This window comes from Pocillopora damicornis, chromosome 2 (genome assembly GCF_964200805.1).
Source record: "Pocillopora damicornis chromosome 2, jaPocDami1.2, whole genome shotgun sequence".
Lineage (NCBI taxonomy): Eukaryota > Metazoa > Cnidaria > Anthozoa > Scleractinia > Pocilloporidae > Pocillopora > Pocillopora damicornis.
Window position 1 is genome coordinate 19,143,261 of NC_142671.1, and position 17,758 is coordinate 19,161,018.

Below are 17,758 nucleotides of genomic sequence, written 5' to 3' on the forward strand. Positions count from 1 at the left end.
AGATTTCTTTCTGTGAAGCTCCCTAAATCATTGCGATTTCTTCCGCATGAGTACAAAAATGAAGGATCAATAAGGCAGAGACTAAGTGAGGATAGCCGAAAGAATCATGGCCGCTTTAGTTTAGGAGAAGCGAATCGGAAGTGACTATTTTCAATTAATTATATAGTTATCACAATAACGTCATGTGGAATCATGACGCACGTGCTAAGCTGTATATAATTTTACACTGGACAAAAATATAAAACTGTTCTTGCGACTAGTGACACCTCTAAAACGCGTTTCCTTTCGCTTACAGCTGTTCTAAAAATATTTTTCCAAATATAACTTTCTATTTGTTTCTGTTTGGATGAAATTAATGTAAAATAGGATTTATGAATCCTTAAGTTTGTTTTATTTTTTCTAATCCATGACTTACGTTTTCCAAAGTAGAAAACTAACCTGCCGTGTGAACGTATTTTTGGCAAGCTTAAGCTTAGTACTTACTTGGATGGAATTAATGTGAAATAGGATTTATTAATTAGTACTTAATTGGATGGAATTAATGTAAAATAGGATTTATGAATCCTTGAGTTTGTTGTTTTTTTTTTCTAATCCATGACTTACGTTTTCCAAAGTAGAAAACTAACCTGCCGTGCGGGCGTATTTTTTAGTAATCGCAGAATTATTTGATGCAAAGGGTGATTAGTTGGAAGAGAAGCGTGTTCCTATCAAGGGAGGGTTGATGGCAGAGTCAAACATGATGGGTTGCTCAAGTATCGCTACTTTATAACGCTCTCTGATCACTCTGGTCAGATGCTGATCAGATGCCTTTATTGCAGGTTTAATTTTCTCATGGTAAAGACTGCACACGACAAAATTTGAGTTGAGTGCCGTAAGCTGATTATCCTCATTATTCGAGCTAAAAAAATTCGTAGAACTAAGCCATAAATCTGTCACAATCTTTGTCTTTGTCCTTTAGAGGGGAAAGTCCTCTTCACGACTTAAGTGCACGTGATCGACAAAGAATAGGCGAATGGAAAACGATCGAACAGCCGATAAGCTTCAGTTTAGTTTTAAATTTGATCCAGCGCACTTTCTGTCTCTATATATAAAAGTAAAATTTTCTACGTGAATATGAAAATAGTTGGTGTTCATGGAGGAGTCAAAATATTGAACAACACTTCTGACCGGAAATATGAAAAGTGAAAAGTGAAAAGCGGATGTGAAGGACTACCGTCTTACGTCTCTTAGAAGGAGAGGAAGATCTGATTTGCTAGTAAAGTGGCGTGATTGTTTGCCAGTTCATTGGATATTAGGCTACAACAGGTTTGCTTAAAGTAAAACCGATTAAATATCCTATCTTCTGCCCCAGCAACATCGTCGAGGAAGTTAGTGAATTGAAACCGTGGAGGTGAAATCGAAACTAGATACTAGAAAAAAAAAACAATCTTAGCTTTAAAATTATCAATAATTGAATTTTCCATTTTCGAAGATACATACACTACACGCGACGTCGTTCGAAAAAGCATAGAAAGAGAAAATTGACTACCAGTGGGGGGAAGGGAAGGGGACTAATGGCGTCATCGGATAGATTTTATCTTGACACAACCAAAATTCTCCTACCCCCCCTCCCCCCCCATCTAGGCGATGAATAAGGATCAGTCCCATACGTTAACCCTTTTACTCCCAAGATCTCATCAGCAATTCTCCTTACTGTCTGCAATACAGTTCTCACGTTGTTAGCATGGAGAATTTGATATTCGATCAGCTAACAATCCCTTGATATTTCATTGACGTTATGAGAAGAATTTTGTCTTGGTCACTCATGGGAGTTAAAGGGTTAAACAGTAAAAACACTAGCTTTCTTTCGTTGATGTAGTTTCCAAGTTCCTCTGAGACAATTTTAAATCAAGTATGAGTCATTTCAGTGTTGTTTAAGAGTATTGTATATCCCTTCACTGTCTCAGACAGTTACAAACTCGGTCATGTACAAGTATATTACAAAAACGCGATATGTAACAATTCTACCATTACACACTTATTTTCAAAAATAGAATGTCTTTCTTTAATTTTGATAACTTGTTTCAGGCACCTATAAGTTACAACTTAGTTAATAAGTTAGGAATATAACCACGTATTTTTAAATAAGTCAAGTTTTGGATTTCGATTGAACCTTAGTTGGTTCAGTTGAACGGTTATGAAAGCTGGCAAGAAAAAAAAAATGAGAACAAAGCCGCTGGTTTTGCTGAGAGCTCACTGAGTGCACATGATCTTTTGTCTTCGCGTTTCCACAGTGTGACTAAATACAGGGACAGAATCAAAATTTGCAAACTCTGATTCAGAAAACCCTAAATAAGCCAAGAAATATTTTGAGATTACCGACAATTTAAAAGTCAAGCTGTCTGACGCCACAACAATACATTAATGAGAATTCTGAATGGTAACTCAACATAATTGAAACTGTATTGAATGCTGGCCCGATCAGTTCACAAAAACCAAAAAAAACGATACAACATCAAAATTCTGTCAGGTTTCACAACCATTGCAGCACTTTATTAACTATGGTTCAAAAGATTCTTCAGCAGACATAATTGTTTGTTGAAACCGCTTGGTCATCAAGGGCTCAAAGATGGATTTTTTTGACTGAGAGTTAGATTAACGAGAGGCGGGTGGAAAACGTGTTTTTGCCAATATGGCTATACATAGCTTCTTATATCTTATAGTTTAACTATAGTATCTAACTATAAATAACTTTCGAACTATTTATATATTTATAAATAACGTTTTCATTTTACACACTTTACCTTTTTTCCTTAAGTAAAATTTTTTGTCTATGTTTTAGTGATAAATAGGGAAGATATTTGGCATGCTTCTACTCTATAGAAGGCGATGCCACATTTGTCATACTGGATGAATAGAAGAAGTATGCTTCAGAAACCATATTGGTTACTGCTTCTCCAGATTCCAGAGTAACTTAACCAGTTGAAAATTTCCTTAAAGCTCCCAACGTTCGATGAAGGACGCCCCCATTTTGTAAAAAGCTTTGTAACCTGTCCGCACACGCGAAACCACAACGTGCTGTTCACGGACAGCTGATGCTCTGGTTATCGCAGAAAAAAAAAAAAAAATAACAAAAGAGAATCGATACTCGAGTTAAGAGGGGCTTCTTGTGTAGCTTCTTGTTGTTGAAACAGATCGCCAAGAGTGAGACTTTGCAGGTCACACTGTCAAGCGACCAGATCCTCTGGCTGGGTTCAAAATGGTAGTGTCCTTTGTTACTTTTTGAAATGCAATTCAGTGAATACATTGAAATGTCAGAGTCAAAAATTATATGGTTTCTGGAGCATACTTCTCTATTAAATGAATTGGAAACAAGACAGAACTTCACGGATGACATCTTTTAATGTGTAAAGGATAGTATAGTTTCGATACGTCTTAACCACGTCATCAGTAATCGTCAGGCTCTGGTGATAAGAATAAATATGGAAGAGGGCTTTTAGATTTCTTCGTTGCAAACCAGAGGGAAAGAAAAAAAATTTGTAGTCAGATTTCATTTTACCAAGCAAGTTTTGCGTAGGATTTCATCCATATAAACAAGATCTACGTTTGATTTGATTCGGTTTATAACAGATTTAATTTTGCTGAACAAGGTCCACTCGAAATTGGCGTTTCTTAAAATTTTTTACACAAGTTTTCTTTTCATTAAACGATATTTCCAAAGATTTTGTTTCGATATTCTAAGCAAATCGATCTAAGTGAGATGGCATTTACAAGATCGCCTTATGATTTCATTTGACACTCCAAACGATTTTTAAAGATTTAACTTATTGGACAAAATCCACTCCAAATTTCATGTTGTGACTTGCATAAAATTTCATTTTGATGTTCCAAACATGCCGATCGACATGATGTTTGATGGTTTTAAACAAGATCTAAATAGAGTTTCTGGATCAATGCGAGTATCTGAGCAACTGCACACCTACCATTCCTCTAACCAAAAATTAGCCCTAGCTTTTTACTGGTTGACTTTTGACGAGATCTACGTGAAATTTGTTTATGTTAAGAGCGAACTATGGTATTATTATAGCTCACAAAATAATCTCAGTCAACAAACCTGCACTCAATCAAAACTTTCTGACAAGTTCTAAAGGGTTCCCAAGGTAATACGGCAGAGCCCAGTAGGGAGTTTAAGATGTCACGACGGACGCTTAACAATACTGAACAAATAAACTTTCTATCTTTTAGGCATTTCACGCGTATTTCGACCACCTTCTCCCCTGAATAAGGGGTTAATTTCGAAAAGAAACGTGAATAATTTCGGAGGCTAGGTTCTCGTTCTCAGACAACGCAAAAATTTTCATGAATCCACGTTGTTTTGCTTCGGATGGCCAGGAAATGTACAAAGTTTGAAAACGCACGTGTAGAGCTATTGTTCTACGGACAGAACCTTTGTTTCGCCACGTTTCGGTTGCCATCACAATCGTGTTTTCCTCAAAGTCCCTAATCTTACAATGACATGGAGTCTTTGAATTTATATAAGTGTTCACGGTTCCGAGTGTATAGGGCATATACATTTAGTTTTGCAAGACGATTTAGTTTTTTAAGAAGATACACCACATACCACACGTTTATCATTGACGAGGGCTTGTAGAAATACTCTAGTATATCCGTCCAGTTCTGCCTCTGTCTTTTGATCAGGAGGGAGAAAAAGCAATCCCGAAACCTAAAGTAAAGAAAAACAAAACAAAACAATCATCTTACCAACGATAATCAATGAATATAGGGATATGAACGGAACTCTACAATTATTAAGTTCATCGTATTCTTACGTTATGATATACGGCCATGTAGGTATTGTTTAGCCACCAGCTTGTATCCTTGAGGAACTTTGCTAACTGATAGTGCTGATTTCCTTTTGTTTCTTCATACGTGTATGCCATCGTGAGTGGGAGGACGAAGCCGGACAACTTTTTGTACGCTATAAAGAGGTTGTCTTCTCTTGTCTACAGTGCGAAAAAGTATGCCAATGATATTTTTTAATGTTTTATACTGATTAAGGAGTTACCAACATTTTTACTGATCATGATATAAGATAAAAGGCATGAGATCTTTCCGCAAGATTTTGAAGTTACGTGAATGCTTCTCTTCAAGCAATGCACGCGTTAAGAAAATCCTCATGTCTACTAGTTTTTACTTACGATGTTTATACTAAATATAAAAAACTACAGACGTATATGACCTAAAATCCACAAGCTTAACACTTAAGTACACAACTCGATTTGGCGTGAATTCAGTTGAATGTAAGCCTTTGGAGTATTCACGTGCTCAAAAAATTTATCGTTAAGGGTGAACATTTTGGCGCTCTCCTTGTGAGTGATGCCAATAAAAATACTATTGAGTTTGAACTTCACATCACGCGACACGGAAACGTGGTTGTCAGTTGTACTTTGGACACCTCTAAGAGTGAATTGTGATTTTTTTTCCGTCCATTTCCTTTCCCTCAAAAGTCGTTTTTGGACTTTTTAGTCGGCCTAATTGCATCCTCTGAATGAGAGGCAATTGATTTAAATTCAAACACGAGTATTTTCATTATCGTATATTATCACTTACTTTGACTGTGTTAAAGTTGCTTTTGTTTGGTCTGTGAATGTAGGAGCTTCAGTCAAAGCTCATTATCAACGTTATAAAACTATTCTCCAAACAATTTTTTAAGCTTTTGCGAGAAAACCACCCGCTTCGCTCGTGGTTTCAGTTGAATTTTGAACAGTTTATGACGTAAATTGTACTGTCAGGAAGATCACAGACTCCATAAAGATGGTAAAAGATTGCAAAACCTGTCTCATGATCTGCGCGCGCTTGGGCTGAAGACGTAAGCGACGATAAGCCAAGTGCATTAGAGCAAGACGAAGCACGCACGCCTCTAAATGCACATACTTCAAATTTGATCCGACCAATCAAAAAGCGCGAATTACACAGCATGTTAAAATTCTTTTTATTTCCCTTGACGGCCTGTGTTGGAGAGCCACCGATACTCACCTTATTGCCAGAGCATAACGGTGTGATTTCTTGTCCTAGATAAAATTCCGGCTCTTTAAGATCCCAGTTGTTTCTTATCCAAGGGTAGAGGTTTAACATCTAAGAAATATTTGGAGGAGAAAGAATGTCAGTTTTCAAAGATCAGGCAACTCAACTTAATCACAGAATTATTCCAATTGGAAAAATGTATTTTCCTCAGTCTTTTTTTTCCCTTTTCTCTTTATCTATGTATTTCGTTTCTCACCTGTTTAGTAGCGTTGATTCGTTTTGGCTGCAGGATAGCTTTAACAATCACATTTGTACTACTCAAGTGTGTCGTAGAAGCAACTGAACCTAATACTGTTATAATCATGGCACCGAGCAGGACATTGTAGGTCATTTCTAGACGAGTAGAGAGAAGAAAACGTACATTTATATTATTTTATTTGACTTTCGTAACTGTTTTTCGTCGTTACGGGAGTACTGAAGGAATTAATTAGAGCTTATCGAGATTGCGCGGGCGAGAGTTGATACCGAGTGGATTACAAGCGATAAAATGATTTTCAATAGCTTCCGTTTTAAGATGTTGACGAAAATGTTTTACGGAACCTAGCGATTCTTTTTTAAATACTTTTTCTAGTAATAATTTTCGTTGCCTTCCCGTCTAATTCCAAATCAAAGTTGTAGTCATAGCTTACCCATCCCTTTGAGGTTCGTTGCTGCAGGAGAATCGCGTTGAATTAAGTTCTGTCCTTATTACATTTACTTAACTCCCATATGACAATCGATTGGACCTTGATGGACAGTCGTTTATACAAAAGCGAATGAGAAACCGTGCCACTGTTTACCATCACTTTTTCGATTAAGGATTCACAACAAGAGGATTTCCGTCACGCTACTCTCTTGTGCTCTTTGGAAGTCCTCTGTACTTTAGGTGTCACGCGGATTTAGACCATTTTTTATCATCAATGAGCAGTAGCACTCGCTATATTTACGCATATAAAAGGAAAACAACAAGGTTCAAAGGCAGCTTTTTTTTTTTTTTTTTTTTTTTTAACATTACCGGCCAAAAGTTCAGCTTGTTTCGTTCTTCACTTTGGAAAATTTACCCAAACTAGGAAGTAAAAAACCTCAAAACCAACTTTTTTTTAAGTTGCAATGCATTTCAAACCAATGTATCTATTTTTTGACACTTATCGACAGTTTTGTTACAATTTGAAGGGGAGGGGTCATAAAGTTTATCATAATCTATATGTTTATATTTTTGCAATGACGCGTTTATATTACAGACGTGACGCTTAATCCCATGACACTGTTATTATGAATTTTTTCACATTTCTAGTTAATTCTTCGAGTGCTCTTTGTTCTTTTTACCGAGGAAGCAACGAAATGTGAGGTAAATTAAATATAATCAAGCAAAAATTATAAGAACAAAGCATAATGATCTCTGGAAACAGTCAGTTTTTCTGTAATTTCACTTTGTCAATTTATGAATTGAGGAGCTTGTTCACGTTCCAGGATTGTCACGCTCTCATATTAAGTCACTTTGGGGGAGCTAAGTGCTCGTTTTCCACAGTGTGAGGCAAAAAGGAATTTCGGGAGGTAAAATCATATAAGCAAGAGCTTGTATCATCCTGTAGACCTCTAAACTGCCGATTAACTTGCTTCCCGAGTTCAAAAGAAAACAAAACGAAATATGTAAACATCGTATTACAATTTTCACGTGCAACCAGGTCAACGTTCATCGGTATGACAGTTGACCCATTGACTGTTAGACTGTCTGGTTATTAACTGATGGAAAAGCAATTAAACATCCATTTAATAAACAATTTCTTGTCATCAATCAAAAGTGTACCTTTCTTTCTTTTGGTTTTGCCAATTTTAGTTGATAAAAGTGTCCATAATGGCCATCATGATTTATTCTGGGTTCTGGACTTGGTCTGGTGAACAAGTTTTGTAAGCAAAAAAGCGATAAACACGTGCGAGAAAAACAAATATTTATAAAAATAATATTTCATGGGACGTAAGATGCATTCCTCGAATTTTTATTGATAGACCGTGGTAAATAAATGAAAACAAAAACTCCCTTAACATCACATGAGTACATGTGGGAAAGTTGTTAGGTATGTCCTATGATGTTCACGCGTTTTCTTGGAAAAATTGGTTGCCGTACAAACTGCACGCAAGCATTCGAATAGAAAAGGTGCAAGGAAATTTATGTCGATGAGATGGGACCATCGTAGATGTGGTTAATACTTAAGGAAATGAATAGCGTTCTTGTCGGACGACTGCTTCTTTGGAAAAGGATTTTACATTTGTTGACAAATCTCTAATTCTTATTAATTAATGATTAATGTATTAAATATTTCTCTCCCTGAAGTTATCAACCTAGAGTTCATTATTTCTGGTTTTTTTTTATTTATTTATTTTTTACCAATAGATATCTATAAAGAAAAGTATATAATTTGGGCTGTTCACACTAGTCTACCAAACTTGCTCGATGGATGTTACAATTTTGTATCGGTAGAAAAGATTATTTAAAGCAAATACATAAACGGTTTCCAACGGTTACTAATCTCTGTATGGTCACTTTGCTTGAAGACTTTAACTCGGAGAAAAGTTTTTTAAACCAAACTGTCCCATTTAAATATTCAGTTTAGTATAATACAAAAGCAGTCAGAAGAGCACAGAATCAATGAGATTCTTCGCAAAAATTTGGAGGCCTTTACTTCCTTTTGACATTCGTTTTGAACAGCCTTCTTTATTCAGTATCAGTACTGGCGAACGCGAGCGAGCTACATTCAACTTTCCTATGAAAACAACAGGTATACTACACATCTAGGTATACGCCCAGTGGTCAAAGGGCAAGGAAGAATTGATGTTGAATGTCTGGGGTCGTTTCCTCTCTTAGCACAAAATATTCGGTTTGCAAACTGCAGTTGACTAATCCATATATTATGATACGTTTAGTAGCATGTTTCAGTTTTAGCACCCTGTGAAACTGGCTCTTTTGAAGCTTGCATCATAACTATTCGATTTCACGTCACGCATTTTTACCAGTGAAGGTCAAGAGAACAAATTGTTCTCTGTGATTTTTCTCACGGCTATTAGCTTTTGGTAGAAGCTCACAAGATGTTGGCCGACCTTGATTTATGTACGGCCGAAATATGATCGATCACAAGATCCACACGAGAAAAACATATTTCTTTTAACCGGCATTTGAACAGGGAAGAAATTTAGTTTCAAAACATCTGTCTTTCTGAAAATTTTCACAGTATTAGTGTAACCTCTTACCCATAAGTATAGCCCCTTTTCACGAATTACATATATGTTAATGGAAAAAAAAACACCAATGAATAACTAGTGACCATTTCCTTATCATAGAGATATGCTCATATATGAAAACAGAAGCGCACTTAGTACGCAACCAAAATGCTTGATACAAATCTACGGCTAAAGTTCATGAGTATAAAGCACAGTTAGCAAGCGTTCTTTCATCGACGCCCATATAGGAATTGTATACTTTGCGGCGAGTACTCTTGGCTATGATTCGTCGAAGAGCCTTTTGTAAGCTTTGTTGTGTTTTGTTTCATTTTGTGACTTATTAAAAATATGATAAATTGAAAAGAAGGTCGGTTTACCAGCCCTTGTTTTATCCATAGTTTGATTTGCAAAATAATGAAGTGTGGTCGAACCGCTAGTTAGGGAGCGTCACTTTCAAGTATAAAGACTTTACGGTTTGCTTATATATCAGAATTCTGTTTCCGGAAGTCTCCTATAGAAAAATCGTCTCTTATTTGAAGAAGACAAAACAGGGACTCAATGGTGGTAAACCAGCTCAGTTCGTTTTCTTGCTCTGGAAACAAACATCAAATCGTGTTCTGCTTCTTTGACAGTTCTAGAGTGGTCCGTTTACAACCGCTCTTCAAACCAGGAAATCATTTGCCAAAGGCTTAACTTTATGAAACTTGACATTTGAGGGAAAATTTATCGACGTATTAGGCCACCAAACACCTGAAGGTATTCTTCCTTTAACATGAGGAATTTTGTGATCGATTATCATATAAACGACGTCTAATGAGTCTTGAAATATTAGTGGTCATTTATAGCAACTGTGATCTATTTCTGTTGTGACCCCTTTTAATCTCTAAATCTGCTAATGGCCTCACTCTTAGCAAAACATTAGTCGGTGAAAGATCAGTTTCAATCATGGCGTGACACAACTTATCACCACGGGAGATACCGAATATACAAGGATTAAGCACAGCTACGAGAATTACTGTATCAATTGCACTAAGTCGAATTAACATGATGTCGCATTAGACTAGCTGTGATATTGCTTCTTGAGCCCAGTGTGTTATTTGAACGTTATTAGCTTGGTCTCGTGGTGCCGATAAATAGAAATGTTATTCGATAACTGACACCTGACCTAAGGCGCATCGAGACTTTGAGGAAATCTCTTCATGTTGTTGAAACCTTACAATCTCATTAGACGTAAGACTTCTGACGAGAATACTGATTTACCACGAAGTTATGGTAATTAGAAAATTCACAAGAGGTTTTCTTTAGAGAGAAACATGTTTTTTTTATTGTAAACCTGTCCATCAACACTACAGTTAATCGTAGATAAACTCTTAGAAAGGCTTTAAACGATTTCAATTTTAAGAGGAGAGCACGCGAGTGGAAATTTTTTTTAAGGATAATTCTTTTTCAACTTACAGTATACGCAATATTTCAAGTGATTTTTTTTTTTGCGATCTACATAGCCCCGACTTGTCAAAGTAACTTTAAAATAGCTGTTTGTGATAGGGTAGAGAGGCCAAAGGCCAAAGACCAATTAGGGGCATTGATTATTTCGATGTGAAAAAAATTGGGGAAGGATTTTTTTTAGATTAGCAAAACGGATTAAAAAGAACGAAATTCAATGCCCTGAAAAAAATATTTTTCGATGCTCCAACCACGCCGGTAATTCCAAAACATCGTATGCGCCAATTACGACTAACGCAGCAAGAAGTTCATATTTGTAAGTTTATTTGGCCAATCAGCCTCAAGCATTGACCGCGCCCAACAGTTGCCTTTAGGCGAAAAGATAAATATGTGTGTAAAATCAGAAAAGTTATCAGCCAAAAAGGAAAAAAAGATGAGATACTTAAATCAAGTGTATGTATATATGTATGTATATACACACACACACACACACATATATATATATATATATATATATATGATAATTTGAGTAATACTACTCTAATCATTAAATTGTTTCGTTGGAATGGGCTATAGAATTACACTAATTCACTTTAAGCACTAAAATGAGCTTGTTGGGTTTCGAAATTCCCTGTGAAACTAAAACATTTTATGTTCAAAGTCTGAAGGACTTGTTTGTAATACTTATGACTGTGTACTGTACCGACTAGGAGTGTTAAATTAACACTTCTTCTTCCATGGATGCCCACTAACCGAGCAACTCTGGAAATAGACTCACCTGAATTACGTTTTTTGAAACCGGTATTGAGAATGACAACCATGGAACTGAAAAAGAGTCCGCTTTGATGTGTTTTCCTTTCGACGTAAACAGAAACTAAACAGAAACTAACTTTCAAAAATATGACAGTGAACTTAGGAGTTGTTAGATGGAGACGTAATTCCATGAAAGTTGAAGTAAACTGCTCTCTACAAACCAAAAAGAGGAAAAATATATAGGCTGACCTTGGAGATTTATTGAACTCGTACACATTGACTATAGGACGCTTCTTATAAAAATATGGACTACGGACTATGGACTGCTGACGACTAGTGTGTTCGTCACATCTGGTTGGCTCGCCCGATTCATAATTATGTAAATCTATTATCCCCCAACATGGACTGGCTCTCATTGCGCCACTCAGCATTCAGTTCAATCGTCTAATTTTGTTTTTCGTGCAGAAAACCTTAAATTCATGGGTTTTCTCTCAATTTGAATAAAAGGAAGGAAAGCAATTATCAAACAGCCCTTTATTACCCTCGTGGCGCTCGTGCAAATTGTTAAGACGTTTCCTGTTTTCCTGTATTCCTGTCCATAATTAGAAAAGGAAGTTTTGCATTTTTGTTTTCAAATACGGAGAGATAACTTTGCTGCGTAAAAGCAAACGGGAAATAAAATACGGACCGAGAAGTAATGGACATTTTTCAGAAAGCATGAATTAACTAGCTGGAAAGCCAATCCAAAGAGAGGAAACGAAAATAAATAAAATCTGCCAGTTTGTCATCACAAACTCATTGATTGCAGCATAGATTTCGGTTATTTTTGAGTGTTAAGTTAGGATTTCGTCGACAGCACAGTGAGAAGCTTTATGGGGGATCTCTGAATATATTATCAAGCCAGTAACGTGAGAACGAAGTATGATGATAGAATCTGAATTGCTGTTAAATTGGACTATTGGAAAAGGAAATTAGCACGTTGTGGTCCCTTTTTTGATATCTCAGCTCGGAAAAGCCCGCACATGTATAAACTATCTCAAAGCTGGTGTGCACTCCTTATGTGGTACCTCTGTAATAGAGGAGTCGCTGCTGTTTTCTAAATTCTCATGGGATCTCATGCCTTGTCGTGCAATGTCATAGAAAATAATAATTCTAACAACGAGACTTACCGCGAAGTTGAAGAATGATCGAAATTTTACCACATGACAGCGGAATCCGAATGAATCAGCGGTTGAGCACAACAACTATTTCCTTAGCCCTTCTTTCTTGGTACTGATAATTCTTGGTTAAGTAAGTTATTGTAGCCTTTGTCTCAAGCGTATTCTTTGACAACTAAACACCCATTGAATGTTCTAAGAATGACTCGCACAAGCGCCGCGCTTTTCATGTGATTTCCTAGAAATCTAACTGCACGTGATGGAATCTCCATAAAACTTTAACTTGCAGGCAAGTCTCGCTTATTGTCCAATCAATTTGGATAATCGCCGACTTCATCTTCTTGGTCGCATGTTAACGGACTCTGTTCCTTTTTGAACAAAGATCGTGTCTGTATGTGGCTGAAATCATAATTCTTGAAGCTTTTTGTTCCCTTTTTCTTCTCGATTTGAAGTCACCTCGTTCCCCCACCCACGAGAAGAAGCGGCATATCCTGATCTAACGAAGGTTATCCTTTCACCTCGTATTTCCCCTTCCAAAACCCGTCATTTCTACAATTTCGCATCTCAATCTGCCAAAACAACTCTAGAACTTACTAAGTTCTAGAAACGAAATCACACTATTTGTCGAATTTATTACACAAATTGATGGAAAGGTATAATTTCGCTTCCTTTTACATGCTCAAGGCGTAGATGAACATGAAATCAAATCGACAAGAAACCTCAACATCCTCGGAATCAACATGCACATGAAGTTTTCTCTCGGTGATTCATCGACAAATCTGATCTTTGTTAAAAAGCAAGGCAAAAATAATGAGTGCTTTTGCGACTTGGGAATATGATCCGTCGTGCAGCCAAAGTAGAACTATATTTACCTATAGCCAGTGCTTTCTCACATGACGCACTGCTCGGCTGTTGGCGTTCAGTTGCAAAGCAAATAAGCACAACAATTGAATAGTTTCCCGAAAATATATGTACTCGGAGATAATTTTTTCTCTTTTAACCAGTGCGTTTTCAAAAGACACAAGTTTTCTCTCCACCTTAATAGAATTCTAGGTAACTTTTCATGCAATTGAAATAAACGAAGGACATTGCATCGCTTTCTTTTTGCAATCCCGATGAGGGCTTTCTCTGCGACAGAATGGACTCGGGAGTCCTCATTTTCGATAATCACTCCTTAGAAACTTGGAAGTTTACATTACACTTCAAGCACGCCGTTAGATACTTTCAAAGTGTTATCAACAAGATAAGACATAGTGTCTTTTTATCCTGTTATGAAACTTAAAAAAAGAAACGCTGTTTTCATGTCTTCAACCGATGTAACTATATGGTAGTCGATCTGAGCACGTATTTTGGAATTAATTTGGAGTTTATTTTTATATTCTAGTTAATGTAATATCTTATATTTTAGTAATTTTCATATCCAAGAGTAATTGGCAAATTTCTTTTATATTTTCTCAGAAGTGCGCGCCTCTTATTATGCACACGCCATTTTGTACTTTCTTCAATCATTGTTTGTAATCAGAGTATACCATGAATAAGCTTTGACTCAAACTTTTAAATGCCGAAGTCCAAGATAAGTTTGGTAGAAAAAAAGGTTGATGAGTCATCAAAAATTATTTTGGATCATTTCTGAATTCTATAACCATACTTTATGTTTTTAAGAAGCATAAGTTTCCTTCAGGCAGAATATAAGAAATCAGCTCCAACTCAAATTTTTGGAGACCTAGATTCTTGACTTAATTTTAGATTTTTTATTGGGGAGAGATTTAGTATTGACGCTTCTAGTTTTAGTTTGCTATTTTTGTCGTTCCAGATCCTTAATGTAGCTTGACGCAATAGACAGGTGGACTAATGAGAGACCGGACTTTATTCCCTCACGTACTCGTGGAAGACATCGAATCTTATTTCATGAGATATATCTCAGTTTTAGTAAGAATATACCCTCTTTCAGTGAAAAATTTCTCTTTAAAGAATTTTTTTAGAACCTCTACTCTACAGATATTTGATGAAATAAGTGCCAACTTCGGGTGTTTTCCGGCATTCCGCCATATCCTCATTTACAGAAATCCCTTCTTTCCTGTATTTTCTTTTGAATCGGCACTTAGCCGTTTTCTTAATTGAATTAGGGGTTTTTCACTTTAAACGTTTAATTATATAGACAGTTTCCATAGCAAAGTGAATAATAAAATAGTTGGCGCAGTAGATGTAAAATATTTAGATATGTTACCGAAACCAGTACTCGACGACGAATTTTTTATTCAGTGGACATTACTGTCCAGTATTTGGGATGTGATAAATCGTCGTGGAATGAATACAGCATAATTACTGCAATAACTCAAATTCATGCAAGTGCCCTTATCGCATTTATTTTAGAACGAAACAGTCACTTGCTCACTTTCATGGTCCAACTTATTTAAAAACCATCTCTCAACAGTCCGAATCTGTTCGATCTTCTACTTTTCTTGAGAATGCATGATGCAAGGGGGCAAATGCCTTATGTTTTGTCATGATGCCCTTGCATTGCATGTACGGCCCAGCTAATACTTTGGCTAATGTGGATTTTTGACTCCAATAAAATCTGCTTCAGTAAAATCTTGTTTGGAACTGAAAATTTATCATCCATGTGTAAAGCAATTTTTGAATTAAATAACGGACCAGTTGATAACTGTGTCGCGAGTGTCATGGAATTTACAGTGTAGGAAACAAACAACTCTTATGCGACATGTATTTATAGAAAACCTTCCTAAGTAGTTTTGAGCTATGGTCATATATTTATTCCCTTGGTTGGTCAAAAGAAGATCGTACCTTTTTACTACCCAGGGAACGCATTTATTAATGTGCAGTCACTGCAAGTTCAAGCTAAAGGCGATATTGGCTCCGGTCCTTCGTCGGGTGTCAGGTGTGCTGTTCCATTCAACTAAAGCGAGGATCTTTAACTAGGCTTGAACCAACATTTCAAAAAAATTGGTCAGAAATAAGAGGAAATTGTAATTTTCGTGCGGATCTACTTAAAAAAAATAATAATAATGGATCACCTTAAGGGAAACAATGGGATGAAGAATTGCTTCACCGACTAAGCAGAGAGAGAGAACAGGACGTTTTACTGTTAAGCGTTTTGAATTAATTTTCCTTGGATAATCCCGGGAGATAAATCAAGTTGTTAGTACGTTGGTATAATAGATAATTCAGTAGAATCTCGTTTATATAAGAAATATGCTCCTGCCTCCTAAATACACTCTTGGTTCCTGTTTTGCGTAACTAAAAACATGCAAAATCCCTGCGGCTAAATACGCCTTGCAATCAGATATGTTTTTCGAAATTTCCTTCAAAAATCTTGTTGTTTTCATGCATGTCAATCAGGCATACCTCATAATTGCAATATTCTCGACAATCTGAAATTTTTCCTCAGCCGCTAGACACAAATATAGACCAAATTTTCCACAAAACATTCCATGCAAACCTTATCAGGGCACTCGATATCTGTTCAAAAATACTGGGCGCTTCTACAAATTATTTTGGTGTTGAAGAGGACGAATTTTGAAAAGAAATTACTCGGCTCTCGGCTCTCGACACTTATTAGATTGTCAGGCGCATTCTTAACTAGACTGCATACCTTTATTCTGAGATACTCACAGAATTACTAAAGAGAACCTCATGCAAAGCTAATGAAAAATTTTGATGACTGTTTCGAAATGGCGGAAGACTCAAAAATTACTTTGATTTCTTTCTGTGGGCGAAATCCAACTCTTGTGCACAACGTGGAAACCACTACATTGTTGAGTCGGAAACATAGCGATTTTATGGTATACCTCAGCTAGTTAAGTTCGTAAGTAAGAAAACCCACATAAATTTTGGAACCTCTTGGCATATCTTGACGAACACCTAATACTCTAAAGAAGTTTGAAAGAACCTTTCACGTCTTTTAGTAGAAAATCAGCGAGAATGTCTTGAAATCTGGACCTCTAGTCCATTTAACACTGTGCCCGGCTGCCGGGCATTTTGCCACAAAGTTTTCCAAACAGTCTTTAAATATTACTCTATGGTCTGATGATGAGATAAATATAGTAAATGCTACGATCCGTTCTACTGTCTGTTTATGGGCATGTAATGGAATTATTCGATTGAACGGTTATCGTTCAATTGCTTGACTCATGTAGAATCATGCAATAGGAGAGCCAATTTTTTTATTCTTAACATTTCGTGCCTTAATTTTCTTACATCTGGTTGCGTGTGAGTGATGAGAATTGTAGGCGATATGTCATTTCACAATAGCACAATAGACTGAACTCAACAATAAGGCTTGTTTTACAGCAAAAGCAAGTAAACGCGTGGCGACTCAGACAATACATAGTCTGGAAGATTTTCAAACGTGAGAAAAAGTGAACAGATACCTATAACAAGATCAAATACAACTTTAAGCAATTGCATGTGTAGTAAATACCTTTTAATTCCATACTAAAGTCTTCTTCCCATCGCTACGGTACATAACACTACTTCCTGACAGAAGAATCTGTGGCACCTCTTCTCTCATACCGTGGGAAGTCGACATGGGGCCCGTATCCAGTTTTTTTCCTTGCAAAAACAACCAATTTCCAAGGACATGACATCGTTTTTCTGGACTATGAGAAATAAAGTACATTACAAGAGATCCTAGGCGTAATTTGCGCGAAGGTGGAGGCAGCGTTAAAGTTACTACAGTGATCAAAGTACAAATTTTGTACACGTGCACATCTGGTGGCGCGTGATGTGACAAGAATGCTATCCTTACATTTTTTTTTTTTTCCTTTGGTCAAACGTGCGAAATAGTCATCATTTGAACTTCTTTACTGTTTTAAAGAGTCTTTCGCTTTGTTTTGCCCGTCAGCATATTCACAACTTATTCTCAGTTCTACTAGAACTAAATACTATGCCAAGAATTCGTTAAGCCTAAGAGAAAGCTCCTCGTCTGGAAAGCAAGAGTCTCGAGAGTTGAAATAGACTGGGGTTTAAGGAGTCATTTCCAATCTCTCTCGGCTCACCTAATTTATTGGCTGTTGTATGCTGGAAGGCATACCTTTCCCGTTGATCCGTTTGAAGCAAGAATAATTGTACAAGATAAATCTTGAACATTTCTCATCGATCGGGGCAAATTTGCTTGGGGTGAATTT

General features: G+C 36.6%; 1 protein-coding gene across 4 annotated transcripts; it reads right to left on the reverse strand.

Annotated features, from left to right (window-relative positions):
- Positions 1-1,907: 1,907 nt before the first annotated feature.
- On the reverse strand, positions 1,908-17,314 carry LOC113667497 (uncharacterized). Of its 4 annotated transcripts, none has more exons than XM_027183318.2 (6): positions 17,053-17,314; positions 6,260-6,396; positions 6,016-6,114; positions 4,809-4,982; positions 4,601-4,702; positions 1,908-3,443 (listed from the first exon to the last, which is right to left on the reverse strand). In XM_027183318.2, the coding sequence occupies exons 1-6, from the start codon at positions 17,063-17,065 to the stop codon at positions 3,336-3,338; spliced, it is 633 nt and encodes a 210-aa protein (XP_027039119.2). In that variant the 5' UTR covers positions 17,066-17,314; the 3' UTR covers positions 1,908-3,335. The 4 variants fall into 4 exon arrangements, with proteins under 4 accessions (XP_027039119.2, XP_089052285.1, XP_089052283.1 ...); XM_089196159.1 differs by lacking the exon at positions 17,053-17,314 and adding an exon at positions 12,624-12,814; XM_089196157.1 differs by lacking the exon at positions 17,053-17,314 and adding an exon at positions 11,480-11,989.
- Between the last annotated feature and the right edge of the window lie 444 nt (positions 17,315-17,758).